At 49.9% G+C, this 27417-nt stretch overlaps 3 protein-coding genes across 15 annotated transcripts in view; all 3 read right to left on the bottom strand.

The window, feature by feature from the left end:
- Positions 1-418: 418 nt before the first annotated feature.
- On the bottom strand, positions 419-16463 carry AMER1 (APC membrane recruitment protein 1). 9 transcript variants are annotated; one of them, XR_006170035.1, is made up of 4 exons: positions 16404-16463; positions 6364-9856; positions 4150-6103; positions 419-1581 (listed from the first exon to the last, which is right to left on the bottom strand). XR_006170035.1 is itself a non-coding variant. In XM_042825265.1 (4 exons), the coding sequence occupies exons 2-3, from the start codon at positions 9766-9768 to the stop codon at positions 6026-6028; spliced, it is 3483 nt and encodes a 1160-aa protein (XP_042681199.1). In that variant the 5' UTR covers positions 9769-9856; positions 16404-16463; the 3' UTR covers positions 419-5039; positions 5988-6025. The 9 variants fall into 9 exon arrangements, 6 of the variants coding, with proteins under 6 accessions (XP_042681199.1, XP_042681200.1, XP_042681195.1 ...); XR_006170036.1 differs by having other exon boundaries at positions 419-5039; positions 5988-6103; positions 6957-9856; XR_006170037.1 differs by having other exon boundaries at positions 5988-6103; positions 6957-9856.
- Positions 16464-18198: 1735 nt separating this feature from the next.
- ASB12 (ankyrin repeat and SOCS box containing 12) overlaps positions 18199-27417 on the bottom strand; it is a 14144-nt gene continuing 4925 nt past the window's right edge. Inside the window, exons 1-3 of one of the 2 annotated variants that reach the window (XM_042824906.1) lie at positions 22542-23853; positions 19972-20807; positions 18199-19003 (exon numbers count right to left, since the gene is read on the bottom strand). In XM_042824906.1, the coding sequence (XP_042680840.1) occupies positions 18870-19003; positions 19972-20785 (948 nt within the window). In that variant the 5' untranslated portion in view covers positions 20786-20807; positions 22542-23853 and the 3' untranslated portion in view covers positions 18199-18869. Of the gene's footprint in view, positions 19004-19971; positions 20808-22541; positions 23854-27417 lie in introns of those variants that run through there. The other variant, XM_042824905.1, reaches the window with a different exon arrangement.
- Positions 23942-27417, bottom strand: part of MTMR8 (myotubularin related protein 8) — a 26998-nt gene continuing 23522 nt past the window's right edge. Inside the window, exons 15-17 of one of the 4 annotated variants that reach the window (XR_006169994.1) lie at positions 26249-26443; positions 25880-25937; positions 23942-25221 (exon numbers count right to left, since the gene is read on the bottom strand). The gene's annotated coding sequence lies outside the window, so the exon portion shown is untranslated. The remainder of the gene's footprint in view (positions 25222-25879; positions 25938-26248; positions 26444-27417) is intronic. The other 3 variants (XR_006169993.1, XR_006169995.1, XR_006169996.1) reach the window with 3 other exon arrangements.

Below are 27417 nucleotides of genomic sequence, written 5' to 3'. Positions count from 1 at the left end.
AAGGTTTGGGGCCTGGAAAGGAAAAGCTCTCAAGCAGGGCAGTGTGAAGACGAGCAGTGCAGAAGGATGTGATGCTTCTCCACAGCCAGGGGACCACAGGAGGGATCAGAGCCACCCACCATGTGTTTCTACCACCTGGAAATGCTTCTTGCAAGGACAAATACCCATGTGCACTCAGCAACAGCAGAGAAAGAGGGGAAAGCTTGGCTCAGGGCAGAGCCTCAAGGAGGGTTGTGCTGCAGAGTGCACTTGGTATCACAGCTTGGACAAGGTATGCACGTGGCAGACAGCAGCTCACTGTGCTCTCTGAAGCACATCTTTGCAACCTGCTCACAGTGTAATGGGAGAGGTGGGAAAAGAGAAAGATGGAATCAAGCACAAGTAAGCCTGATACACAAAGCAGGAATAAAATCAGACGTTCTCTAAAAATCTGAAGTTTATTTGTTAGAATTCAGTGAAAGGAACATTCAGTTTAAAACACAGTCAGTACATTAAAAAGTCAAGAGGATGAGTAGCAATGAGACCAAGAAAACAGAACAGCCCCAAGCCTGGCACCTGGCACAGGGCAGCACGCAGCTGGGCTGGATGGGGCTCCCTGCATGGCTGCAACGGGGACAGAGGGACAGAACTGGGGCAGCTCTGCTTCCCTTGGGCTCCCCTCGGTTCCCATGTGCTGCCTGCACTGTGGACCCCGGGATCAGATGCCAGGAGAGCTGCCATCTCGCCCCGATCCATCCTAAGGAACCCCGACAGTGGCCCTGTTTGTTAAGAGCTGCTGAATTAAAGGACACAGAAATCCGAGCAGAGCCAAACGTCTCAGCCTGGAACTGCCACCTCTGCTGGTGTTGGCTCAGGGGGGAAGAAGGGACGAATGGGTTTTCAGCTTTTCATTTTCTTTTTGCACATGAGCGCTGGGCATTGTTCTCTGCTCAGCTGATCATCACGACCTTCTGCAGAGTTATGTCAGCCTCGTACCCCACACGGGGCTGCAAACTCCGCAGGGGCACTGAGTCAGGCAAACAAAGCAGCATATTCATTCCATTAAAAAAAAAATCCACATTAACTAGTGTTGGGTCTGAGCATACGCAGAGCTCTCCTTTTGGTTGTGACCCCACAATTCAAGGCAATGTTGTTCCACTCATTTCTCCATCACCCCAGAGCAGCCAACAGCACCTCCTGCCCTGCAATGGCTGAAGAGAACAGAGGAGAGCCTGGTTTGGGACAACATAATTGAAGCACACAGAGAAATCCCAAACTGAAATCCACACGGTTTGGGCGTTTGTTTAAAGACAACCAACAACACTTTCAGGGAAAAATCACCACGGTGCACAAATTCAGATTCAAAACAAAGCTAAGAAACAGCTGACAAGAGTGACAAACCAGTATCAAAACAGACATCCTGGCGGTGTCCACACAGAGCGCGCAGTGGCAGTGGATTGGCTTCTCATTTCTAGAGCTGCTCCTTCAGACGACGCCAAACAGCACTCTGCACGGGGGTGTGGGGAGCAACGTGGGTCTCTTGCATTGCACAGGCAGTGGCAGCAGCAGTGACAGCAATAAATTGCTGTTTCTCCATCAGAACTGTAAACCGCACCATTTTGAAACACATAACGTACGTAAGTAAAAGAACAGTCCATAAAATTTCCCCATGAATATAAAATGCAAAACTATACAAAAATAGATAAAATCGACCGTTTTCTTATGCGTATATAAAAAACAAACAAACAAAGTCCCCAAAACGCAATACAGAGCTACTTGGTAGGCTGACCTGGTCAGGGGTTGGTCGGCAGCAAACAGCCACGACCCACCTCTCCAAGGCTTTCCCTGGATGCACTGAGCTCCGTGAGCCTTAGGGGGTGTTCCTCCACACAGCCAGACTGAGCTGCTCACCCCGGGCTGTATGCCTCATTTCTGTCTCCGCAGACCTCTTTTGCACAAGAATTACTGCTCTCAAGCTCAGGTTCCTTGGGTAAGTCTGTATTTTACCAGGTTAGAAGATGATGGCTTGAGCCAGAAATGAGAAGCTGCAGCCCTCAGTGAGCGGTCTGACTGCTTCTAGCTCCCATGTGGTCCAAGGACTCAGGTGGGAAATTCCTCCGTCACATTTTTAGGAAAATCACGCTCATTAAGAGGTCAGCATTGGTCAAAGAGCTCCAAGAGCTCACAACCCATAAGGGTGTCCTCCCAGGCCCCTGCCCCATACCACAGAGCAGCCATGGCATCCCACTCAGTGGGACAATAACTTGCTCTAAGCACTCCCTATGACACCAAATCCTCTTCTGTTTGGCTTCAACAAAGGCTGGCCACTAAGCATTCCCAATCATCAACAGACAGCCTGGTAGGTCAGAGAAAGGACAAAGGACCCCCTTAAAGCTTATCCTTTCATTCCAAGATGCACTGCTTCTGAAAATGAGTTAACACCACACAAGAATGAGCATTTCCCCCCTCTAGCGATGTGTTAATTCGGACTATGCAGCTGTGAGAAATCTCTCCCAAAGCCACAGGGGGACAAGATCAAGACCCAGGAGCTTGTATTTGGCATTCAACCTGTAGTCCCCTTGTAACTCCCTACTAGTAAAGCACAGTGGGAAGATCAGGTCCTATCTATTCCATAGCAGAAAGGTATTATAGAAGAAGGAAAACATTAGGTACTGAAATCCAATCTATGGCAGTGACAACTTACAGACAAAGTTAGTAAATTGAAAATGCTTATTTCTTTGGGTTAATGGGGCAGAATACTCCAATAATTCAATAAATTATTTTAAAAATGCTTTTAGAAGCCTCATTTTAAATCAACAGATACTTGATTCGTTTAGTTCAAATCAAATTAAGAGGAGAAACCTTTGGTATAAAGTCAGATTATCAAGTCTTGGCTGTATTGCTTTCACACATCAGAGTCTAGGAACTGTTGTCCAATAAGTCTCCCCACTACGTACCTACAACCAAAATAATTATTACTACAGACATGCATTTGCAACTGAACATTCATTTTAGCACTGAGACACTTTCATCCTTCACCAGAACTTTGGCAAAGGCTGCACCATTTACAACAAAACACCGCGCAAAAGCCCTGTGAGCCACAAGATGCCTTTGGTGACACGCTAAAACGAGATAATGGTTAAAATTCCTGTACGAGGCCACTGCGGAGGCCAAGCAATTCCAGTGAGCACCTATTTGTGTTGTGACAGCTCTGTGTTGCCAGTGATAACTACAGGATCCTTTCTTTGGAACTGGCACTGAGTTGCAGCAGAGCTCGGCTGAGTTCACTCTGAGCAAGAGGGAGTTAGGAGCATTTGTTAGGGGATGCTCGTGGCACAAACACTGAAAAATGAAGGTTTAATCCCAAGGACACACAGATGGGTCTGCTCAAGCCTCAGGAATCTGTTCAGAAAACAAACAACAACATACACATAAGAGGAGCTGCCCATAAGGAATTCCAGCTCTGCCTTTCCCTGTTCCTTCATGGACATACAAAGACAGGACAGTAAGAAGCCTCATCTCAAGAAGAAATCACAGGACCCATTTTGCTTAGGTAAACAAAATAGAAAAGCTCTTCATGCCTTGGTACCTTACAACTAGAGCAGTACCAGGGAGCTGCCCGCCTTTCCAACCACAGCCACATGTGTATCTGTGCTGCAGCTGTGGGCAGCGGGCGGTGAGCTGCTCTGGGGAAGGACTCAGCTCCACAGCAATGCTGAGCAGAGCCCTGCCACCCCCATGGCGTGTCAGGCTCTGGAGAAGGGCATCACTGCCCTATTTTCAGTTTGTGATTTATTTAATGTTACGACTTCCGCTGCAAAGAGAAGCAGAAAATTGGCAATTTGGGAAAAAGGACACCTAATTCATCAGTAACTGACTTTCAGTCAGTTGGACAGAAATAAGAAGTTTTTTAAGCCACAGAAAGCGACTCAGAATATCCCAAGTTGGAAGAGGCCCCTACAGATCATCAAGTCAGACCCCTGGCTCCACAGAGGAGCACCCAAAAATCAGACCTGTGTGTGAGAGCACTGCCCAGACCCTTGTTGAACTCCTGCAGCTCTCAGCCATGCCCACCGCCTTCTTGGTGCCCTGCCTATCTTTTCTGAAGAGCCTGTAACCGCCCATCACAGCACACCAGCCACACGACCCTTCCCACCAGGTTTTGCTTACACCAATGATGTAGTAGCTCTGGGACTGAGCCAAGGGTTTTAAGTTCTTCTTGCTTGTTCCTTGCAGGGTGTGTTGGTGTACATGCGTTTCAGATGCGCTTCATCGTACCCAGCACCTCGTGGAGCAGAATGAAGGATCTCAGCAACACGCAGCCCCTCCGATTGTGCCGTCTTACCCCACAGTTCATCACCAGTGATGTGGGTGCACTTGAGCTGGGCTATTTGGCTTCTTCCCTCAACTTCAGCACCGCCAGCCTGCACTACCAGAAGCAGGTAACAACCAGAGAGCTGTACCAGACCAGGGAGCTTCCTGGTGACGTCCATGACCCAGGCCCCAGGTTGGCAGCAGACTTTCTTGTGGGAAAGGGTCTGGTCAGCAAATTGGGCCCTCAGTTCGCCTCAGAACAGAGTCCCCTATGACAATCATCCTTCTTCTGCTCCTGGCAAAGGCAGTTTTGGAGTTTCTGGGTGACTGACTCACCGTACAGAATCTCCTGGATGTTCACCAACATCCTCATCTGCTTCTCTTAAATTCCAGAGCTGCATACCTATTGTGCAACAGCATCTGGGAAGGCAAGGTAGGCTGGGGTAGGGGGGAGGGAGGTCTGCCAGCTACCCTGTGCAGGGACCTGTTTCCATTCCTCCATCTCTTAAGTCCTTTCCTTCTGCCCGATGGCAAGAGGCTCTGATTCTGCAAAAGGTCCCTTGGCACCTGCCTCTGCTCTGAAGCTGATCAGCTCAAGGGAAGGTTTAGAGACTAACGTGCTTCAGATCAACACAGACACTGAGAACCTCTTCAGGAAAATGTCAGCTCTGCTTTGCTATCCTCCAGATGTGTTTCCAAGAGCTCTGACAACCTCCTCAGAACGTTGGTCTCCTATGCTTGTGTTCCTTCTCCACATTTGTTCAAAAGAGGAATTAAAAAAAAAAAAAAAAGAAAATCAAAAGCCTGTAGCAATCTTCAGCATTTTTGTTCCCTCCCATTAGAAGGAAGAAGTTATGAAGCCTAATTTAGGCTGTGCTACATCCTGTATTCCAATTAATAGAATACTTTCTTCGTATGAGTTTGTGTAAAGAAAATGAACACAAAATGTAAAACAAAAAGAGACACAGCAACGGCAACTTTACAGCTACAGGCCCAATGCAAGTTTAGCTTATTTAAGAGAAGTCATACACGTGCCCTTGGCCTGGGAGAGACTGGGGACAAGGCATAGGAATGGTGTCAGCTGGGAATTACACACCATGAAGAGAGACCATGACAGGAAAGGGACTGACACTTTGTTCTTGAAAGGGAATCCATCAATAGAACATCTCTCTGCACACTGTATTCTTGAGCACATTAAAGCTAGAACTGGAAAGCGTCATCAGCACACACACAAACATTCCTACTTTCCTTTCAGGCAGGAAAAAAAAAGTGACAGCGAAGTTGCCCTTGCGGCTGAACTGCCCCCTGTCCTTGCTCTCAAAATAACCTGCATCCTTCCTCTGCAGCTCCCCAGCTCAAGATCAAGATGGAAGATGTTAAAAATTTGTCAAAAAAAAAAAAAAAAGTGTTTCACAGAGAAGAGGAAGAAATCCAACTTCTTTTGAAAGCTTCCCTAGGACATGCTCTCCTGGCTGCAGCTCTGAAGTGGAGACTCCAAGAATGTCCACCACAGCACGCACTGCAGCCCAGCCCTATGGTGAGAAACCCCAATGTGGGAGAAGTGACCGCTCACAGCCAACCGACACAGCGAGCGAGGTCACAGCGCAGCAATGCTCCTCACTCCTTCACAGCTGCCAATTGCTCAGCTTCTTTTTTTAAAGGTGATGGTGCCCCTTCATCTGCAGAGAACAAACCTGCCGTACTAGAAATGGGTCCATTTCCAGATTTTATTCTAGCAGCAATGGGATTGTGCACTGGGGCTGCTACCACATTTTGCATCGTGTACTGTGTTCGAGAGTGGTGGGTCGCACTGGAAAAAAAACAAAAGTGCCTCAGTGTTAATCTATGAATCCAGGAGGTTGCTCTGCACCAAACCAGAGTACCCACAGCAGTGCAGAACGGCAGCAGCACGGAGACTATGTACTGCAGCTGCAAGAGAAGTTCATCTTTGTTGGCCCGGTTCGACATAAGTCACTCGTTAGTGTTCACTTTCTCCCTCCCCCCGCCCTCCCTTCTCACCCCTTTCCCCACTTCCCAGCCACCCAGCAGGAGCTATTTGGCTCCCATTACATTCACTGCAGTGCTCAGGCAGCCGCTGGGCAGCGCGCTCCCCGGCGCAGCTCTCGCTTTCAGCAGCTCTTTGCCAGCACTCCCATAGCGCTCTGTGAAGCAGGCTGAGCTCTTCAAGGTTTCGGTGTCGTTGCTGTCATGGAAGTGGGGCACTCCTTGGGTGACGCCGACAGGTTTGCACTTGGCTGGTTTCTCTGGGGACTGGGCAAAGCTGATGCACTGCGGTGGCTGTGGCTCCCCCAGCGGGAGCACACGTGCGAGCTTTTTGGCCGGGGCTTCTCCGTGATACCTATATGACCCAGACGCCTCCTGGGGCTGCCTCGTGTCAGGCTGCAGAGGTAAGTTGGATGGCCTGACCAGGAGCCTGTTTGGCTCCAGATCTTGGGGCTGCCTGTCCAGAGTTTCTCTGGCACTGCTCCTTGAAAGGGGCAAAAAAGGGGAGTCTGCATCTGACCGATCAGATGGCTCCCAGCTGCTCTGCATCCCAGCAGCTGAAGCAAAACCCCAGTGTTTGATCCCCCCAGGAGCCAGCTCGGCATTGTACTGGAGGTGCTGCAAGCCTGGCCAGCTCAGCACACCATTGGCCTCCCCACCTTCGGGAGCTGACAGTTCTGCCTCCTCTTTGCTCCTGCTCCTTCTTGCTCCATCGGAGTACTTTTTGTCCCATTTTGACCACAGCTGGCAAGGCTTAAGGCCGTTCTTGGAGATCTGCAATTCCGCAAGTTCAAACTCCAGGCTCTCCGTGTCAAGCGACCTGCTCCTCCTGTTAAGGGAGAGCGGTGCTGGCATGGCAGGGCTGAGCTCATGCAGACGCAGGTGCCGGGGCAGGCTGGCTACCCCCCAGTTACAGCTCTGGAAGGAGCCCTGGGGGTACCCCAGGAACATTCTCTCGTCACATTCAGCAAACGACTCCTTCTGCACATAGCTCTCATCGAAGGCCTCAAAGGATGCAGCCATGTCTTCATCAGCATTCATCTCGAGGTGCTGCTCGCACTCCCCTTCCCCTTCCTGCTCCACATCGACAATGTCAAATGTGACCATGGTGGGGAGGACGGGGAGGTTCTGAGTGAAGGACGAGCCAGAGTCAGAGCTGCCCAGGCTTTCCGACAGGCTGGAGAAGAGGGTGCCACTGCTGGTGAACTCCACCAGAGCTTGTGAGAAGCTCATGGCGTGCTCAGGTTCGCACTCACGGTCAGCCTGGGGCTCTCTGCCAGCAGCATCCACCCCACTGTGGTGGTCGCTCTGCGAGCAGCCCTCATGCTCCAGGGGTCTGTGGCTGGGGAACATCCCCGGTTTGGCTGAAGCTGCACTGCCATGGAGAGACCCCCCAAACAATGCACAGTCTGGATCAGAGCTAAATCCTGGGTTGTTCTTCATGAGCTGAATAAGGCAACTTCCTTGGGCTTTTTGGCTGTTGTAACAGTTCTCTGGACACAAAGGCCCTGGAAAATCACTCCACTCTGGATTTTCAGCTCTAGCCACCAAAATCCCACCACTCACACTCCTGTTCAGAGCTTGAGAAGCAATCTGCTCACTACCAAGGCAACTCTGATTTTTGCCAATCAAGTTGGCTGCTCTAGTTTTACATTCAACGTGCTGCTTTTCCCTGGGACACTTCTCTTTGCTGGGAGCATCAAGTCGTTTCAAGCCTGGCTCCCTCTGCAGCTCCCAAAACAGCAGCTCTTTCTGAATGGCAGCTAGCCGCTCTTCTTCGGTTTCCATAACCCCCCTCTTCTGATCCATCATCTGGATCAAGTTCTTCTCAGAAGGGAGGCAGAAGTCCAAGAAGTAGCTGAAGATCTCTGGATGAGAGACTTTGCTCTCGAACAGGGATTGCTCCCCATGAGAGGGGCTCATCAGTGTGTCATCAGGCTCGTAAAACTCATAAAGTGCATCACCACTGTAGCTGTCTCTGGGAAGACGGTCCTTCTTGATCTCACAAAGTCCATCCCCAGTCTCATCCTCTGGTCCTGGTGTGGTGGAGTCGTAATATCCCTCATCACTATTAGGTGCGGACTCTTGCTGGTCGCTCTGCGGTGTCAGGAGCTCGACCCCATCCATTGCCCCACTAGCATAGGGGTGGACCTCCCCCTCACGCAGACCACATGTCTCCAGCTTGCCACTCACTGCCTGCAGTTCGGGACTGCTCACAGCTGGAGGCAGCGGGGCTTCATAGCTCCTGCCCTCTTCAGCGGTGCTGTCCCATATCTGCTGGAGGTACTCCTCCTCAGACATGGCCATCTCCTCCCCACCTCCCTGGTAGGTGACAAGGCATGGGCTCCGTTTAGCAGTGTCTCGGCTGCGCTCCACAGAGATCGTGCTCTCAGCAATGCTGAGGATGTCAGGCTCGGCAATGATGTCTCCGCACCCAGTAAGGGAATCAAAGCTCTTCAGGGATGTGACGTCTCCAAAGAGGAGACTCAGCTGGTCCCCAGAATGTAATGAGGGAGGGTCGTTGTCTGGATGAAGGGCCACAGGGAGATGGCTGTAGTTGGACTCTGTGTAGACAACAGCATCTACCTCTGGTTTTGCATCCAGATCATCCTTGCCCCCAGGCATTACCACCACATCGCCCTCACAGCCGCCCTTATCAGCCTGGAGCCAGTCTGGCTCAGCAGCCTCCCCAAAGTCAGCTGCTGTGCGCACCAAGCAGTTACCTGCTGAGCTTCCTGGGCAGGCTGCAGCAAGAGGGACAGACCCGGGTCCTCCTTTCTCCACAGCTCCAGGAGTTTCCGCTTTCGTGCCCTGAGCTTTGCTGGTCTCCTCCGAATCCCCAGGCCACTCAGAGAGCTCTGTTTTCTCACACTCAGCAATCTTGCTCTTACGGTGACGCCGGATGCTGTTCAGAAGTCCCTTCAGGCCTTTTTTTGGTCTGGGGAAGGATGACTTGTCTCCGTTGGGCTTCTTCTCATAGCCCTCAATACTCCCTGGTGGAGAGCCATCCTGCCTGCCAAAATCAAACTTGATGCTGCTGTCTATGGCCACGTGAACGCTTTGGGAGCTTGGCAGCAGGCAAGGATGGGAATCCCTGCTTCCATCTGAAGGGCTTTCCAACTGTGCCCCACTGCCCTCATCATATGCAGTGCCGCTGATCCCATCGTGGGTCTTACTTTTACTGAGCCCCTTTTTAGAAGCTCCTTTCCCCTGGCCTTTGTTTCTGCTGCTGAAGAAACTCGGCAGTGTACATATACTCCTCTTCCCTCCAAATAACTTGAAAGCAGTTTTTTTCAGCTTGCCAGAGGGTGCCGGGAGCTGCTGCTGCTCTGCAGCCACGGCTGAGGCATCGCTCTGCTGGGACAGCTGCTCAACATTCTCCTCCGGCTGCTGCTCACCGCCCTTGCACTGCCTGCATGCTGCAGACTGCAACCGGGTCCTGGCAGCTTCCTCTGTGCAGCCTGTTTCCATGGCAGCTGCTCGGTTCTCGTGTTTCTAGCTGGAAACAATGGTGGTAGAATCTTCTTGCAGGCACAGGGACGAAAGCATCGTGGCTGATCTAAAGCAAAAAGAAAGGAGAGAGAGATAAGGAGACAGCAGTGGGTGACACATAGGTGTAGCAAGGCAAAGAGCTACATCACCACCTGCAACTACAGCTGCAAAAACCTCCTACCTGTTAGAACTCTGCACAAAGACGTCACTGTTGTGAATTCTCCGGAACCCACCTATAGCCTTTGGCAATAGCACCACATCACAGGGACAGGTAGACCTGAGCCCTGAGCCACCTCATTCAACCTCCGACCTTTCTCAGAGACACTGAGGTTCTGCTCTGTTAGCAACTGCCTGTCAGCACAGAAAACACGGGCATCTCCAAAAGGGAGAGAGACCAAGACACACCAAACTCTGCTTCCAGCCATCCCGAACGTAGCACCAAACAGGAAGCATCTGGACAGTCAAGCCAGAGAGCAGCCCTAATGGCAACTGCGCATCCAGCAAAAGCAGCCATTTACCATATTTTGTTTTCCTCACTAAATTTCAATTGTTTTCGAAATCATCTGTCATGCAAGATAAAACTGCATTAGAAGTACTTATTATAAACCACCCTGATCAGATAATCTCAGAAGCAGAGAGAGGTAGGTTTTCACTTTCATCCTGGATTGATGTTAATAGCAGCAGAAATAAAACAGTAATATTTCTTTTCCAGAATTAAGATCGGAGAAAATAAATCCAGTGAGAATTGTAATGCACCGCTGAGCTGCAATACCTGAGGCTTAGCTCTGATCAGCCCGAGGCCAGGACAGCTTCCCAGAGATCTCAGTGAAAAACACCCAAATGATGGCTTTCAGCTCCTATAACCCAACAGCCAGCCCACGATGTGAGGTTTGCTCTCAAGCCTTGGGAACCCATACAAGAGGAGCGCAGTATTTATTTGCCTCCATAATTAATGATAACCTTGGTGTTCACCCTCCTCACTAAAATAAGTGGCCTGGGAAAACAGATGGGGCGGGACGCAGCTCTGCTCCCAACGCTGCAGGCTGACCTGTCCTCCTGCCTGCAGTGGGGCACTGAGCCCCAGCACAGCCGGATCCCCAGCTCACTGCTCCCAGGGGCTGTGTCCGTGCCTGATGTTTCTTTTGGCTGCTCGAGCCCTGCGGGCGCAGAGCCAGCTGGAGGCAACAGAGAGCAAGGCGTAGGTGGAATTCAGGCCTGCTGAATGTAACCGTGCCGTGGGTGAGTGTCTGACACAATTCCCTGACAGCAGCCAGCAGGATGCTCAGCTGGGACCTTGCTGCATGACCCTGAGCCCTGGAACAGCTCCGACACTCACCTAGAGGCTGGAGACAAGGGGATGTATTTACAGCCATTGCTGACAGAGGCGGATTTAACCACCTTATACATCCCTGACAGCACAGTTTGCCCTTTCTCTGAGGCTTCCAGGGCCTCTCCAGAGCATCCCAGGGGCCAACCAGTGCTTCTCTAGCTCTGACAAACAGCACTTCTGCACTCCTGGGCAGATCCAAAGCCTGTCTGGGGTGACTCCAGGATTCTTCTGGAACCTCCAAAGAGCCTCTCTAGAGAGACCTGATTAGATAGGATCAATAGAAAATAGTATGCAAACATCTGTATACGTGCATTGCTAAAGTAGTAGAAAAATGAAACAGGAACAAGACTTCAGTTTGAAAATAAGCTCGCTCTGGCTCCACATCAGCACTGGCATCAGTAGATGCTCACTGCTGTGACCACACAGCTATTTATGGATGCCAGGACAATAAAGTCACCAAGGGCAAACACACAATTGATGGAATGCAAAAACGGGGTCAGAAACAAACATATACAAATCACAACAGTAAAAGACAGCACTTCACCTGTGCCCAGCTCCCTGAGGCAGCCAGCGGGATGAGGTAGATCTGGCTGTACTTGGGGTGACACAGCTTCCTGCTCTAGCCATAGGTAGAAGCAGGGCATGACTGAAACTGCCAGGGGAGCAGGCAGCCGGTGCCAAGAGGCTGACCTGGGCCAGAGCTTGGGGCTCTGTTAGTGTACAACTGTGACAAAGCACCTCTGCTAACAAGCTTCTCCAGCAGTGAGTGCTGAGCACCGCATCCCCTCCTCCAGCACATCCATGGCACTGAGGATGGGTTCTAGAAGTGCTAAGGCAATTCTCTCAGAAGTAGAGTCTGAATTTTGAGTGGTTCTGTGTGGAGTCAGGAGTTGAACTCAATAGTATCCATTGGTCTCTTCCTACTTGGGACATTCTGTGTTCCTATGATTCTATACTAGGGACAACTTCCATCCACCCCAGCACCAGCTAAAGCAAAGGCCTGCTTTGTCCTCAGCTGGGATCTCGAGACTTTTAAGAGCATCCATGAAAAGGCACGACCACCTCAGCATTCAACAAAAACAGAAATGAGGTAGAGGATGAGAGTCTCACAGCCTGCACCTAAAAGACTTAGGAAAACAGCCCTGTTTTATTCCTTAAACCCACCACAGGCCTTAGGCAGCTCATCAAACCTTTCTCCTTCATGCAGACTGACACTGCCTATGGTAAGCAGAATGTTAAATCCCTTCTTTGTGCTGCACCAGAGATTAGCTGGTGTGAGTGACCCACTGCCATCAATGGACTCACCCAACTCTACCCTGGCTGCGTGACTTTCAGCAGGGCCAGAGCCCTCCAGAATCCCCTGATGACCCCTAGTGCAGAGCACAGCACATTGCTACCCTCATCCGTGGTGGGGACAGCCGCACAGAACACACCTGTTCCCTGCTCTGCAGAAGAGCTGCACAGCTGGGCTCTGCACAATTCCCTCAGATCCTGACAACTGCCATGAAAACATCTGCCTGCAATGAAACACCACGACACCAGGTAGCATTCATCCACCCGCTGCTTTCTATTCCTCCACGTCAGAACAGAGAACTTCCAGAACAGCAAGAACCACTGAGCCCGAGCGCAACAGAAAAGTGCCCTCTCCTGCAGCTCTCATGTGGTCAGCTGGGAGCACGCAGGCAGTACAGCCGTCAGAATGGGAGGCAGACACTTGAGCATGATCAATTAATTCTCACAGGCATCAGCAAAGACAAGCTACGATCAATTAATTCTCAGCAAGAAACCAGGCACGTCATCCTGATGCTACAAATGGGAGATGGGGCATTAAATTAAGGGACTTACCCAACTCACAGGGGAGCTTCTGTCTTGTCGCCAGGATTAGGATGCAGAAGCACTCACGGCAAGAGCACGGATTTCTGTAATCCAGGATAACTGCCTAAATGCTGGTTGTAGGGCTGGCGTCAGACGAAGCATCCCCTCACCCTAACTCACAGGTTGCTCTCATCCTTAAACCACTTTCCCCAGCAGCAGTCTGGGAAGCACTGGCAGCGTGCGATCCTGACAGCAGCCTCCTCCAGCAGGCCACATGTTGTACACCATGACATCAGGCTTCTTTCTCCCTCCTCTATGGAGAACACGGCACGTCTTCCCCATGCTAGAAAAGCAAAGACGTGCAGAGCAAAGCCGGGCACGGTGCTACAAGGGCTGCAGCCCCAGGACTCCCTGCAGGAGCTGCACGCCTCACTAACAGCAGGCCACACAAGCTGGGTCCCAGCTCTGAATGGGAATGAGCCCCATCTGTCTCACTGCCCATACAATGGTGCAGAGTGATGGAGACAAAGGCACAGTGAGGCACACGAAGCCCAGTGCAGCAGGAGGCGTCTGGCACCGGTCAGGGCAGTGGCTGGGAGAACACAGCACAGCAGCACGGCAGGGTGCACGCCTGCTCCAGACACCTTCAGGCAGCACGGTGTGTTCAAGCAGCAGTTCAGCACGTTCTGAACGCACATACAAACAAAAGACCTCCTTCTACCACCCTGGGAAGGGTCTCAGCTGAGACGCAGGGAACTCGCTGTGACGCTGCAGCGGGATGGGTACGTCCCCAGGGACCGAGTCTCCCTCCTGCTGCAGCTGTGCAATCCCTCCCCACTGACCCCACGCTCCTCCACAAAGCAGTTGGGAGCGTCTCTCCAGAGCACTCTGAGCCTGCCCCAGAAGTCAACGGCCCTGAGAATCGCAAACCATCTTCCATTTTCCAATGTAGTTTTATCCGTGGCCATTTTATACATCCTTTATCTTACACGTTACATGCTGTTTTTTCCTTCAGCAGCATTCAACCCACAGCATCCTCACCCCTACATGCAGTTCTCATTCCCTAGGCCAAGCAAACCCTCCAAACTCTCCCCACACAACACGCTCTGAGCTCCCTGAGCCATCCCACGGTCTTTCCCTATGCAGCAACAGAAATCAAAGCCTCTGCAAACAGAGGCAGCAAGAAATGCACATGGTGCCCGGAAGCCCCAAGCACACACAGCACAGCCCTGCACCACCAGAACAGCACAGCCCGGCTCCTTCTGTGAGCCCCACATGGAAACTTCGCTCCATCTCATTTCCCCAAGCACTGCTTACAAACAAACAGCAGTCCTTTCCAGGACACTCCTGCATATTCGTGCCATTAATTCCTCAGTTTACAGAGGGATGTTATTGCAGCTGTCAATACCGACAGGCACGGAACTGCTAAAACGTGCTGCCGCTATCCTCAAATAAACTGTTGTGCTAATGATTTTTGTTACAGTAAAACCAGCATGCCACAGAAACCGTTTTGTCGGAAAGCCGCGTATTAATGTCATTCTGTCTCAGAAACAAAGACAACTAGAGCACTTCAAAGTTTCAATCCCGAGGCCCGATTTAGCAAAAGCTTTATAGTTGTAAAATTCCTTTACTCAGAGCTGTGATTTTCTCCAGTTGTTTGTCACTGCAATAATTACACCGACGTGCAGCACCACGTGGGCAGGTATCTGTGTGCCTGGAGCTGGTGCTGCTTGTCCCCGGCCTTTCCTCCTGGTGTGACCACATCCACAGCAGGACATGCCGACTCTTACCCCAGTAGGGTGTAATTAGTGTGCCACATTTACATACTTAATAAGGCAGGCTGGGTCCTATGGTGAGCAAAATGCTACAGTGTAGGTGGACACGATGCACTTGCATGTGTGGCAGGGCCTTGTTTTTAAGGGGAGAGATGGGCAGCGTGCCATTCACCACCAACCTCAGCTTTCCCCCACTCAGAGTTTCCATCTCACCTTTTGTAAAAGAAAATCATTTTGTGTTTCGTTATGTTCTGCCACCAGGCCAATGGGTTTGGAGCACACTGACAGGCACAGAGAGCAAACGTTGCTGAGCACATCTGTGCTCCAGCCCCCAGCTGCAACAGACTACACTCAGCAGTGGAGCAAGAAGACAACAGCTGAGCAGCACCCAAACACCTGAAAACACACCAGAGATGCTCCCAAATCAGCAGCCCCCTCAGTTCACTATGACCCCACCTTACTGTAGGACTTCAGCTCAACCGAAGCTGACCCACACTACCACAGCAGCAGAGGCACAGAGCTCGGGATGAGCCAGGAGCACTGCGCCTTCAGCCTCCACAGAGATCACAGCCGCCACAACTGCAAGTAGTAACCACATGAAAAACAAACACGCAAGTGAACGCTTTTACAAGATGAGTGTAAGTTTAACAGCTCCGCCCGAGGAGCTCACAATGCCTCCATTAAGGCTGCTATTGAATTAGAAGGCAGAGCCCTCCCACGGAGGCATTCCTGCGCCTCTCCTGCTCCAGCCTGGCTGTCTGGGTGCCTCGCTCTGCACACACTCTGTCCCTGCTGCTCTCCGTCACCTCATGGTGTCCACTGTTCAGCTTTTGGATGTGAAAGACAGAAACCTAGAAGGAAAAGAGATGCTCCCAACAAAAAGTCAAAGCCACCCTATTTCTGGGGGAAGGCCGCTGGCTTCAGTCGTTGACTGAACACCAGCGCTGCCCAGCAGCTCCAGCAGAAGCCTAAGATGCAGTTATTTCCACCTTACACAAAGCCACATGACAAGCCACTTTTCTATCAGTGGCTCGCAGATACCTGTTTTTTCCAAGACAGGGCACCGGCACAGCGTCCATTGGGTCACACCGGATGGGGAGAAAGGCAGCCAAGAATGCAGGTCCACATCTGACAACACAACGCGGCCCGCTGCAAAGCCCTCATCCAAACTCTTTCCGAGGACCTCGTAAAACCCACGGGATCGTCCACCGCTCTCAGCAGGGCACCCCACAGCCATTCCGCCTCTGGGAGCCCTTCAGCAGGCTGGGCTCTGCAGGAGGACGAAGAGATGGAAGGACACAGAGCAGCGGGGCCTGTCGCGTTCCCACGAGCTGCCCGCGGAACTCGCCAGAGGAAAGGCGAGGACGGGAGCACAGCAGCTCCCGGCGGGGCTCGCCGAGCCCAGCGGCAGCACGGCCCGGTCCAGCCCCGCTCTCAGAAGCGGAGCCCGGCGCAGCCCCACCTCAGCCCCCTTCCCACGGACACGCCGTCCCACGCACCCGGGCCGAGCAGCTCCGTGCCCCGCCGCCCCGCCGCCACGCCGGGCTGCAGCCAGGCCCCGGGCGCCGCGCTGCGGGAAGCGCCGCGGATCGGAGCGGCGGGGCAGAGCGCCGAGCACGGGGAGGAGCGAAGCGGCTCCGCTCGCCGTCAGCCCCGGGGCCGCGCCGCCACAATGGCCGCCCCGCCGCACTTACCGGCGCGCTGGGCCGCGATCGGAGCTCGTCGGAGGCGCGGCGCGACGCCGTACGGCCCTGCCCGCCGCCGGGAGGGACTGGGCGGGGCCAGCCAGAGCCGCGGGGCCGGGCCGGGCGTGGCGGCGGGGCCGGGCCGTGACGGGGCGGGCGCTGTGACACGGCGGGGCGGGGAGAAAGGCCGCTCCGCGCGGAGGGCCGAGCCTCGCTGGCCGCTCGTCGCCCTCGGCTGAACCGCCGTGAGCCAGAAACGAGAGGAGGTGCGTCAGAAAGTGAGGAAGGCGGAGCGGCTGGTGCCGTGCGTGCTGCTCGCGGCACCGCTCCTGATCACGAAATGTCCGGTAATTAATAAAGATGGGCAGCTGGCACGAGGCCACCGGCTGGTACTGGCTTGGTGTGATTACTGAGAACGTGACGTTTTTCGGCCACGCAAATGGTCAATTTCATTCCCGTTATGACACTCGTTATTTGCCTGCGCAGGGCCCGGGGGTCGCGGTGTGGGGCCGCGGTCCTCCGTCTTCCCGGCCCCACAGACACAGCTCAGCCGCTATGGAAGCCCCGTAGCAGAGGCTCAGCTGCGCTCCCCTTCCTACAGCCCCAAACCCGAACTTTCTTAGCCCACCGCACGTGAACAAGTGGTTTGGTGGAGGAGAAAGGTGCGCGTGGGTGACTCCAGCCCTTTTCAGAACAGTTTGGAAATCCAACATCAGGACCTAAGCCCTCATTTCCATCCAGGATTTTAAATTAAGGACTACAACAAGAGTAGCACAAGAGCTATTTACATGTGCTCAGCTGCAGCACCAATGCATGCTGCTGCATAGACAGAGCTTGAAGATTACACAGCCTTATCAGCCTTTGCAAAGGAAACAAACTTCACTCTTCCACCTTTAACACTGAAGATGAATTGGTGGTGGACAAGCCTCTGGAGGATTCCCACACAGCGCAAGCTAACCTCAGAGGATGGCCTGGTACTGCTCAGGGCAGCCTACAACACAGAAGAATCACCCCTGTGAAATCCCCATGATGTTACACTTCCTGGGACGTTAGGGCATTTCAGACTGAAATAATGAAGATCACAGCACCAGCTGAGTGCCCAACCCAGCACACGCAGCAGAATAGAGAGCTACAGCACTACAGCCTTGGAAGTGGAGGGCATCTGCCATGGGGATGTGTTGCTGCTGGCGCTCCCACATATGAGCAGGCTGGTAGAGGAATGACTTCTTGTGGTGTTAAATCCTCTCCTGGAAAGAGGCTGCTTTATGCTAACTGGAGGAGAGCAAGACCCACCAGATCAGGCAGCTCCATTCCGTGCAATCGCTCCCCGCACTACTGAGTGACTTCCAAAGCACTGTTCAGCTCATTTGAAGAATGCCAAGCTTTAGGGATCTTCCCATGAAAGACTTCCTACAGCCTAGTGAATAGACTCCACAACCTTTGAAATGCAGGACGTACCTGTGTTTTGCAGACAGCAACCTGTGCAGAGCCGTTGTCACACTGACATTTTGCAGGAGCTTAATAGTGACCAGATGTCTGAACCAAAGCCAATGGCCCACTCTGCCAAGGGTGTTTGGAAGCACTCTTCCCTTTGCCTTCATTTCAACAGCAATGCTGGAGTGAAGGAACTAGCAGTTAGCAGAATGTATCCCTGATGAAGGCCGTCCAGGCATAACGGTCACTTCCAGATAACATGGGCTGGGCTTCTAGTCTCTTTCATGATCAGTTTAACAGTATTTTACCAAACAGATCACAACAGTTTAATAAAAATATTAGCATACACTTTTAATTTTAAAATCCTGCACTATCATAGGCACTCAGGCAAGAGAGATGCTTCAGCCCTCAGCGGTAAAGTGAATCACTTTCAGTAAGAGTAAAATGGCATTTAATGATACTCCTTGAGCAGAGAAGTGGGATTTTGGCCTTCAGGGATTTTTGTCTGGAAACATGAAGTGCAACTTCTGCCTGAGTCATCTGCAAGCATGGCCACTGGGAACAGCCTTTGCGTTTACCTGGTGTCAGGGCTTGGCACAGGGGTGCAGGGGAAGTGACAGCCACAGCTAGGTAGTGTTAGGGCACTTGAATGTGGCTGAAACAGTCTCCTGCTGCTCTCACCAGGCTGCACAACCAAGGAAGTACCTTTAAAAGTACCTCTCTGGGAAACAGATCTTACACACAGCTGAGGAACAACATGCAGCTTCGCTCAGATCCATCTCTGCCATCACTCTGATATGCCCAGTGCACAGCAGGAGCTGAAGAGTCCTGTTTTTCTCTTCTCCTTCTCTCACTATCTTTCCATACAGGTTTCAGAGACACTTTGCAAGCAAAAAAAAAAAAAAAAAAAAAAAAAAAGAAACCCAAAACTTTTTAACCACAAATTCACATCTGTTTTGTGCTGTGCAACAGCAGCATCAGAGGAGCTTTTAATTCAGGCACTGGGCATGTTTCTGGGGCAGGTGTCTTCCATGGTCTCTGCTAAGGCTGATGTTGGAGGTAGCTCACCAGCACTGGTGGAATGTCCAGCTCTCTGAGGGCATGTGCACGGCCAGCCTGCTTCAGGATGTGTCTCACCACCAGCCTAGACTGAGACATCAGGGATTTGGGATGAGCTGTGGAAAGAAAAGGAAGGAAGAACAAGATCATCACTGCAGACCTTCAGGATACACAACCCTGCTGGAGAGCTTGTGTGGTGTCAGCAAAGGGAGAATTGATGCACCTAAACCAAGTGTTTTTGCTGGGGTTGGTCACGCTCACAGTTGGCCACAGGGTATTTTCATGGGAATTGGATATAAAGAAAGAAATTTTGATTTATGCTGAAATAAGTGCAGTTTCCCTGGACTTAGCCAGCACAGGAAAGATGATGGTAAGCAGCAGAAAAAGAGAGACATGGAGAAAAGCAGTATTTAACCCCACAGATTTATGTTAACCAGGCATACCAGCCTGTGGAAAGACCGTGTGCTCCAGATTAGCACCAGTGGCAGTGAGAACACTCATTTAAAGTAGCTTGGTGAAATTGCTACAAGCAGCAGACATTGAGTGAGGTGAATCCAACTCGGAGGACAACCACATAACCAGCAGCTGCACCGTCACCCAAAGACCTCCAGTAGGGTAGCCTGTCTCCAACAACAGCCAGCAGTAGAAGCTGGCAGATACTACAAACAAGTCCTTCCGTGATACTCCCACCTAAATTCCAACCATTTCTTTTGGGAGTTTTGTGAGGCAATGTGTATCTAAGCTATCATGTTTCATTACCAGTGCTGGACCTATTCTCTGCTCATTTGTTACACCCTCATCCTTTGCATGCATCGTACTGGAGCTTTTTATTGCTCTTACTGTGAAAACCACTATCACTCGGGGGAGGTAGGAATAAGCGTTCAGAGTAAAAGAATGATAATATTCAATAGTTTAAGACCAGAGAGACTCATTCTCTCAAGTGAAGCTGCAAAGAGGGTCAAAGCTTGCAAGAAAACTTGCTTAAGCCAATCTCTCCCCTCTCTAATGGGAAGTAGAAATAAAGTGAAGGTGACCTGAAGCAACTTGCCCCCATATAAGCCCTGGGGGCACACACACAAATTACCTCTTGCCTGCAACAGCAGCTCCAGGCCCTCACTACCAGGTGCTATCTTCTTGATGTTTGGCAAATACACATTGGCTCCAAAGTCAAGAAGCAGCTTGATGAACTCACGCCGGCAGCTGTGCCTCAGGCAGATCTCCAACAGAGTCTTGGGCTCCTTGATGCGCGCGATCATCCTCTCATCAGTGCAGTTGTAGTTGGGATCGGCACCATAGAGCAGCAGCAACCTAAAGCATTCCAGGTGCCCATAGACAGCCGCGAGGTAAAGCGGACCAGAACAAGCAGTGGCGTTGGCAGCCCACTCAGGCACCCTGGCGTGGACATTGGTCTCTGCACCATGCTCCAGGAGCTGCTGCAGAATCTCAACGTTCCCATCCCTAGCTGCGGTCAGCAGCGGTGAGCAATTGTTGTAGATGCTGCCAGAGGGACCAGCTCCTGCCTCCAGCAGCGCTTTCACACACTCCAAGTGGCCATTGCTGACTGCTGTGAAAAGTGGGGTTTGTGCCTTCACGTCCAGACTGTCCACCTCTGCCCCATGAGACAGGAGGACCTCCAGGCTCCTGAGGTGGCCCTTGGAGGCGGCCAGGCGCAGCGGGGTGCTGGGAACACCCCAGCCACTCCTGTTGTTGATCACTCTCTTGTACCTGTCTTGGTGCAAGAGCTTGTCAAGAGTTTGGTAATCGTCCTCAGATACCACTTGGTTCAGCTCCTCACTTTCACCATCATCTTCATCTTCTCTGGGCTGGAGCATGGAGAAAATCTTAGTGATGTCCATTAAGCTCATTTTTTTTGCCTGTCTTCTGAGCACCACTTTCATTGTAAGCAGTAAAACCTGATGTCTATGGGACAACAATAAGGGTGAGAACCAGGTGCCTCTGACACCACCCTCACCTTTTCATTATTATTTGTTACACATTTAAGGAAGATTCTGAAAAAAAACCAACCCTATTATATTTCTGACATGCATACCCTGCTGCCTCCATAGGTGAAAAAATCCATGCTGGTGAAGTATTAATGTAAAGACTGAAGACATCTCTGTAGCACTCAAGTGGGCCACTTCCCCTTAAAATATTGCAATCAACAATGTGCCAAAACAGATAATTTGGTGTTGAAGTTCAAAGGCTGCATGGGTGAACTCAGATCTTTTCACTTAGTACTTTAGTTTACAGCTTTACTGCTGTCCCCAGAGGTGATAAAGGGTATGGGACCACTCATGGGATACTCAAACCCAGATCTCAAGAAGGCTTCTGTATGGCCACAGACTTTTGTGAGCATTCTGCACCCAGCTCGTAAATAAAGCCGCCCATTTTCCCAGAACCCTCAGAAACCTCCCCATCCAGCTGTGCCCCATAAGTGCCTGACAAAAGACCACGTGGAAAAAAAGAATTTATTCTGCTTCATATTGAGCAGCACTGTGCAAATAGCTTCACCTGCAACTGCATTTCTGAATATAATGAAAGCTATGGAATGCTCAAATGATCCAAGAGATGACAGTATTACTGGATTTTGCTCAAGAGCACACAAAAACAAGGACTCAATTTTTACACCCAGTTGAGTTTTAAAGGGATTAAATTTCAAAATAGGACTCCAGAATAGAAGATGAAGTTAAGGTGAGTATGGCCGTGTTAAAGATTTGTAGCACTGCACTTCCTTAAACTGTTAACATCCCAGTTCAGCACAGTGCATGCTCTCCTGCCTGCTTCAGCACAAGGAGCAGGGCTGCAGGAAGGACTGAGGATTTTCCATTGGCCATGCAAGGAGAAAAGAGAGGGGCACCTGACAGTGTTACACACAAGCCAGGCCCAAAGCCTGGGGATTTGCAGGGCCCAGCCCTGCAGCAGGGTGGCACTAGCACAAAAGGATGCAATAGAAACACTGCCTGTCAAGGACAGAAGAATTTGTGGCATGGCAGCCCTGCAGTAACTCAGGTTTCCTACAGGAGAGGCTCCATCATCTCCACCTTGACACAGGAGAGAGCTGCACTGAGCAATTAGCCCTGTTCTGCAAGTGTGCATCTGCTGGTAGCAAGGAAAAGCCACAGGAGATGTGTCCCACATCAGCCTTTGATGGAGAGGAGAGGTGAGCCCAGGGAGCTCCCCAGTGCCAAGCCATCTCAGCAGCTCTATTTTTGGGTTAAGTAGAGCAAGTTTGATGGCAGCTGATTAAGGCAAAGCTCTGTTGCACTTCCACCTGTTAAATTAACCCAATCCATCTCTGTTGAAATAAGTGGAAGTATACATTTTTGTTATTCATTAGACACACTAATACCAAGAACTGGGGCTTTGAAGTCACCCATCCAACACTGCTAATAGCATGTGGGGAGGGGTAGCTTGAGGACCTGAGGCATTAGGGTTATTAATCCTGATCCAGGGAGAAAAAAAAAGAAAGAGCTGTCATCTCTTGGGCTAAAGGAAATCATTCACCACCTGTGGACCCAGAAAAGAGGTTACAGCTAGGGCTGAAAGAGACAAAAAGAACATGTGTGAGTTCATACTCACGCTTTCAAAATCCTGGCTAACAAATTACCTCCAATTACCCCAAGCTGCCCACACGCTGTTACGCTATTGCCTTACCTCTGCGAGGCAAGTGATGCTCACAGCCAAGACAGGCAAAGCAGACGCTCTCCCATGGAGAATTCTTCCTTGGTTTTAATTAAAAAAGGGGAAGAGAAAGAGAGCCCTTGCTCTGTCAGGGATGGACATCCACTCTGCGCAACTGGAAGGGCGCAGGCTGTCAAGCTCACAGCTGAAATGCCACCACAGGGAGCAGGGCCAGGGAGCCTGGGCTAAATTTAGCCCCCACAAGCATTTATCTTCCCACTTCCATTCTTGGAAAGTTCCCACTGGGTAAATATAGAGAGGGGCAGCATGGGGGGAGATTCAGACAGGTGCAGGAGGTTGCTTGACCAGGGGTATTTGCTCCAACCAGGAACCATCTTAATTTGCTTCACTGTTTCCTTGCTGAAATCGCAGGGAACTTCTCAGTTTTGAGTCCCTATTGTGACCCAGCCCACCAGGCAGCACCTTGCCAGGACAGCCCATCGTAGCACTGGCTTCCACAGAATGCTGCTTGCTGCCCGTTGTCCAAAAGCTCTCCTCTTCACAGCACACTCAAATGCTTTTTCCACTTTCACGGCAATAAAATGACCAAGCTCCCCTCTCATCTAAATCTGCAAAAATAACTCACTTACTTGGTTCTATGAGATTATGCAGTTTAAGTGCATAGTAAAGCAGAAAACTTTGTGGGGGGAAACAAAACAAAGAGGAAGAAGTATGCAGGCTGTCTTATCAAAAGCTGTCAGCTGCTGAGTGTAATCTTATTTTACCCAGTTCCCCCTCAACCTTTTCCAAACTTTCAGCAGTGGAGCAGGAGTGGTCTGATGGTTTGAAGCAGCACTATCAGTAGTACTAGATAAGAAAGAAACCAAGTTACCCAGCAGAGAAATCTCCACAACTGCACAAACTAAAATCAGGGGACTTGGGAAAATATTTTTTCAAGTCCTCACCACCACACTCTGGTGAGTTTGTAGATGCACTGTGAAAAGTGTGAAGAGCAAGAAAATGTTAAATAATGATAGGCTTTAAACTTTTGGCTTACTTGCAGTTTCCCTCTCTTCAAATTCACTTATAATATTCTGTTACTTCAAAAAGATCCCTTTCCTGAGGTCAAGACTGTGAATGAAATTATTGAGAAGAAACATGGATAAACATCGTGACAAAAGCTGAGAATTAACTATTCATTAAACATCAAGAGGCTGCAATCACAACTAGGATTCTGCAGTCAGAAAAGCCAACCCTGATTCTAAAGCCATTCAACAAAACAAAGAAATAGAAGCAGTAATTAAAAAGGCAGAGATTATAAAGGAGAGAAAAAAGATACAGATAACAAAATCAATATACCTTGAAAAATATGAAACACGGGAAATTGTAAAGGAATTTAGACATGAAAGGGAAACCACTGAATGGAAAAAATATAACGACAAATTGCATGTTCTTTTATTGCTGCTGCTGCTGCTTTCAACCAAGAAATCTTAGAAAGACCACCAACTTTCTTTTTTTTTTCCCCCTCAAGGAGCAGTGATAAATAAACCCACTACTAACAAAGCAAGGAGTTCAAAGTACTTGCTGAATAAATCCACCACTCAACCGGACAAGAGCAAATAGAAATATTCATTACGCTCCTTTAACAGCTGAAGAGCCACCTTAAACAGAATCTTGCATGAATATTTCAACCAGTAGCTTCAGATAAGCTCCAAACAGGAGCTTGAGGAGAGGTGGCTGATAAGTCAGACCTGTTCCTGTTCAGCTTCCTAACACTTCCAACTCTGGGGAAGGCTGAGAAGGCAGGTCATGAAGGACTCTCCTATCTGGGCTGCCCCCAGGCTGTGTCACCTGACACACGCTCCAGGAAAAGACATTCCTTTGCCAGCTGTCCATTAATTGGGGAAGAATTAAAGGACAGGTGTACATTTAATGTCAATCAAGGAGGTTGTTTGGAAGATCAATCCTGCTCCATGAAGTTGCTCTCAGAAAGATTAGTTATTAACACAGCTGAACAAAGTTAATGAGCTTTCTGACTTAACACTGCAAAGCAATCAGATTTGAAATTTCAGCACTCAATCGTACCAAATAACTTCACAGGGATTAGGGATTAACAGCAGTCCTCGAGGTCTGAAGAGAGCATTTATTGTGTGGGGATATTTCTGACTCCTCTCTTGCACTGTGAATGACTGCAAAACAGAACACAAGAGCCAATTCAAACTTGGGGTTTACTCCTGTGCCCATAAAATACCTGCTTGCAGCTTCCTGGCACTTGCAGCTGTCTGCTCTGCGGTCACTCCCTTAGAAGTGGCTCTGGTGACAATCCCCAGCAGCACTGAGATTCAGATTTTAGCCACGAGGGGACACGAACACCTGCACACATCCCATGCTGCTCCTACCCGCGCGGCGACAGCTGCCGGGTGAGCTTCGGCATTTACAGTCTAAAGGATGCATGCACATACATTGTGTACTTACAATCATCGTGAGCTCAGATGAACTCACTGAACCGAAGGAGAAGCCATGAAACTCGTGATTCTTCCTCCATGAGCTATAAATCCTGAAGAACTCGAGCCACAGAAGCACGGTGGCGCTGACAGCTGCTCCCTGCGTTCCCTTCCTTCCCATGCTTTTTTCCCTTCCAGGCACCCTGTTCTTTTTCAATCCACTGAAGCCAGCACCTATTAACTGATGCCAGAATATGAACCTTAAAGACCTGAAATACAGAACCCAAACTCAGCACGTACCCACTCTTAAGCAAATTAATCTGTGTAACACCATAAATCTTTTCCTCTCAGAATTCTCCACTCAACGTGCTTCAGGCTGGTAATGCTTAGAAGTTACCTGTGGGAGAAGCAGGAGGCATCTGTTTCTATTTTGCAGTACTAAAATACACTGGGTTTAAGCCTTGGGACAAAGTAAAACCAAAAACTAAGCCATCCCCAAAACCACCTTGGCCCTGAGATGGCAAATCACTTGCTCAACAGAACTGCAGATTTTCGTGTTTGCTCAGAAAAAGCAGATAAGATGCAGCAGCCACCTCTCAGTTGTGCACCACTTCTCTGATCAGCAGGAACTGCCATGTTTACTGCCAACAGCTTTTAAAAACAAAACCAATCAAAAACAAACCCCACAAACAGCAAGAGGAAGTGTTAAGTTCTGAAGTGATGTATGAAAGGAACATATGCACTCCCTGTTTCTTGCCTGTGTCAGGTAAGCTCAGTGTCTTGTCTGTTCAGCTGCTGTAAGTACCTCACCAATGAGGATGACTGAGACAAGAGCAGCACCTGCTAGCTTTGGATATACATAGCTGACTTTCCCCCTTCCCAAATTAGTGCTATTTATAATCATTTTTAAGATCAATTCCTACTCACACTGTATTTCTTGCTCCTCTCTCCCACGGCTGAGCAAAGCTCCCAGATCTGTTTTGTTCTTGGGGGAGGAAAGGGGCATGTTTTAGTAAAGAGCATCCACTTTTCTCCAAAGCCACTGCAATAAAGACATGAGAAATATGGCTCTGATCTGACTTACTCTTACTTATTTTCTTATTTATTACTCCTAAGGCTGCTTTGTTTTTGTCCCCTCACATCTCCTCCTTCATCCCCAAGTGAAAGAAAACAGTAATTAAAGGAGAACACTCGAACTGAAAGATTGTACATGATAGAAATTGTCATCAATACACCTTCCACTTATCATTAAAGAAACATTTAGAACAGAACTTCACTTCAGAGAGATGAACTTACTATTTCCAGGAGCTCCACATTAACTGACCCGTGCAGACCCACACAAGGCATTGCATGCATTTCCCATCACTGGTGAATAACTAAGGTGAAGATTCAGTCCTGTTACTATACTTTGTTATGAGGTTGTCCTTCCACACATATGCACGAAGCTTTAACACCAGCTAGTTACTGCCAGCATCATTAATTGCAAGGCAGCTGAAACGGAGGGAAAAGGGTACAAAGTTAAATTGCTATCAAAGAAACAGAGCACTACTGCTCCAGTGCAGAACTGAAATGAATCAAGCACTAAGATCTTTGGTACGAGAACCTGAGCCTCACCAAGACAGCATGCTAAATGTTTTTTCTGTCTTAATAGCATACTTGTCTTCAGGACAGAGCTCCAGTTAAGTTTACTGATCAGTATTTGCATTCCGTGAAAGGTATCCCCAGTGTATTAAAACCTAGAGCTCTTAAAACCACAAGCCTTTAGCAAAACTGCTACCATGACTCTACATGGAATCCACCCCCTCAAAGCTTAAGTTAAAGCTCAAGCAGGGAAGTTTTAAATCCTCCTCACCAAAGGCGCTCATAGACAGTAAGTTCCCCAAAAATGCAAATTACATCTTTATCTCTTTCATTCATACTATATCCACTCCATGCTAATCCAATTAGATTTCTCTAGCATTTAATTAAGATTTCACTGACAGCATTAGAAATATCTAACATTAGCAAAAATTTAAAGCAAACATCTGAAGAATGAACACAACCAACTGTCAGGCATATTTTTGGCATTAATTCACAGAAAATAAATATCCACTTCTAGGATGCACCGTGCAGTGGAAAGCTCTCACCAGCTGGGTAACAGGTGTTGGTTTTGGGCCCATTCCTGGTGTTGGGGGGCTTACTGCCCTCCTCCCAACTGGGATGAAGAGCAGGCAGCTGTTATTACATAAGCCTGAGTGTTTCGGTGCTAAACTGACCCGGTTCCTCCATCTCTGCTGCAGAAGCACACAGAAGGTCAGCAAGGCACAGCCCTGGGACTTGGTGTGCTCCCCAACCCCTCTCTGCACCTCTCACACAGCACAAGTCTCCAAATACATCTTTTAGAAGTACCAGAACAGCCTGCTCTGCTCCGCCACGCAGATTCAAAGTATTTACAGTCCTACCCATGAGCGAGGGATAGTCTGCCA

Source organism: Centrocercus urophasianus, unplaced genomic scaffold, assembly GCF_019232065.1.
Source record: "Centrocercus urophasianus isolate 14NV4802_14NV808 unplaced genomic scaffold, USGS_Curo_1.0 seq_24, whole genome shotgun sequence".
NCBI lineage: Eukaryota > Metazoa > Chordata > Aves > Galliformes > Phasianidae > Centrocercus > Centrocercus urophasianus.
This window is presented reverse-complemented; position numbering and strand designations above follow the sequence as displayed.

Bases quoted from the DNA above. Each gene is read 5' to 3' on its own strand.
- AMER1 (XM_042825261.1), bottom strand. From the start codon at position 9,768: ATGGAAACAGGCTGCACAGAGGAAGCTGCCAGGACCCGGTTGCAGTCT. The intron at 6,104-6,363 runs GTAATGGGAGCC...TTTTTTTTCCAG, and splicing joins GCCTGAGCACTGCAGTGAAT to TGCGACCCACCACTCTCGAA.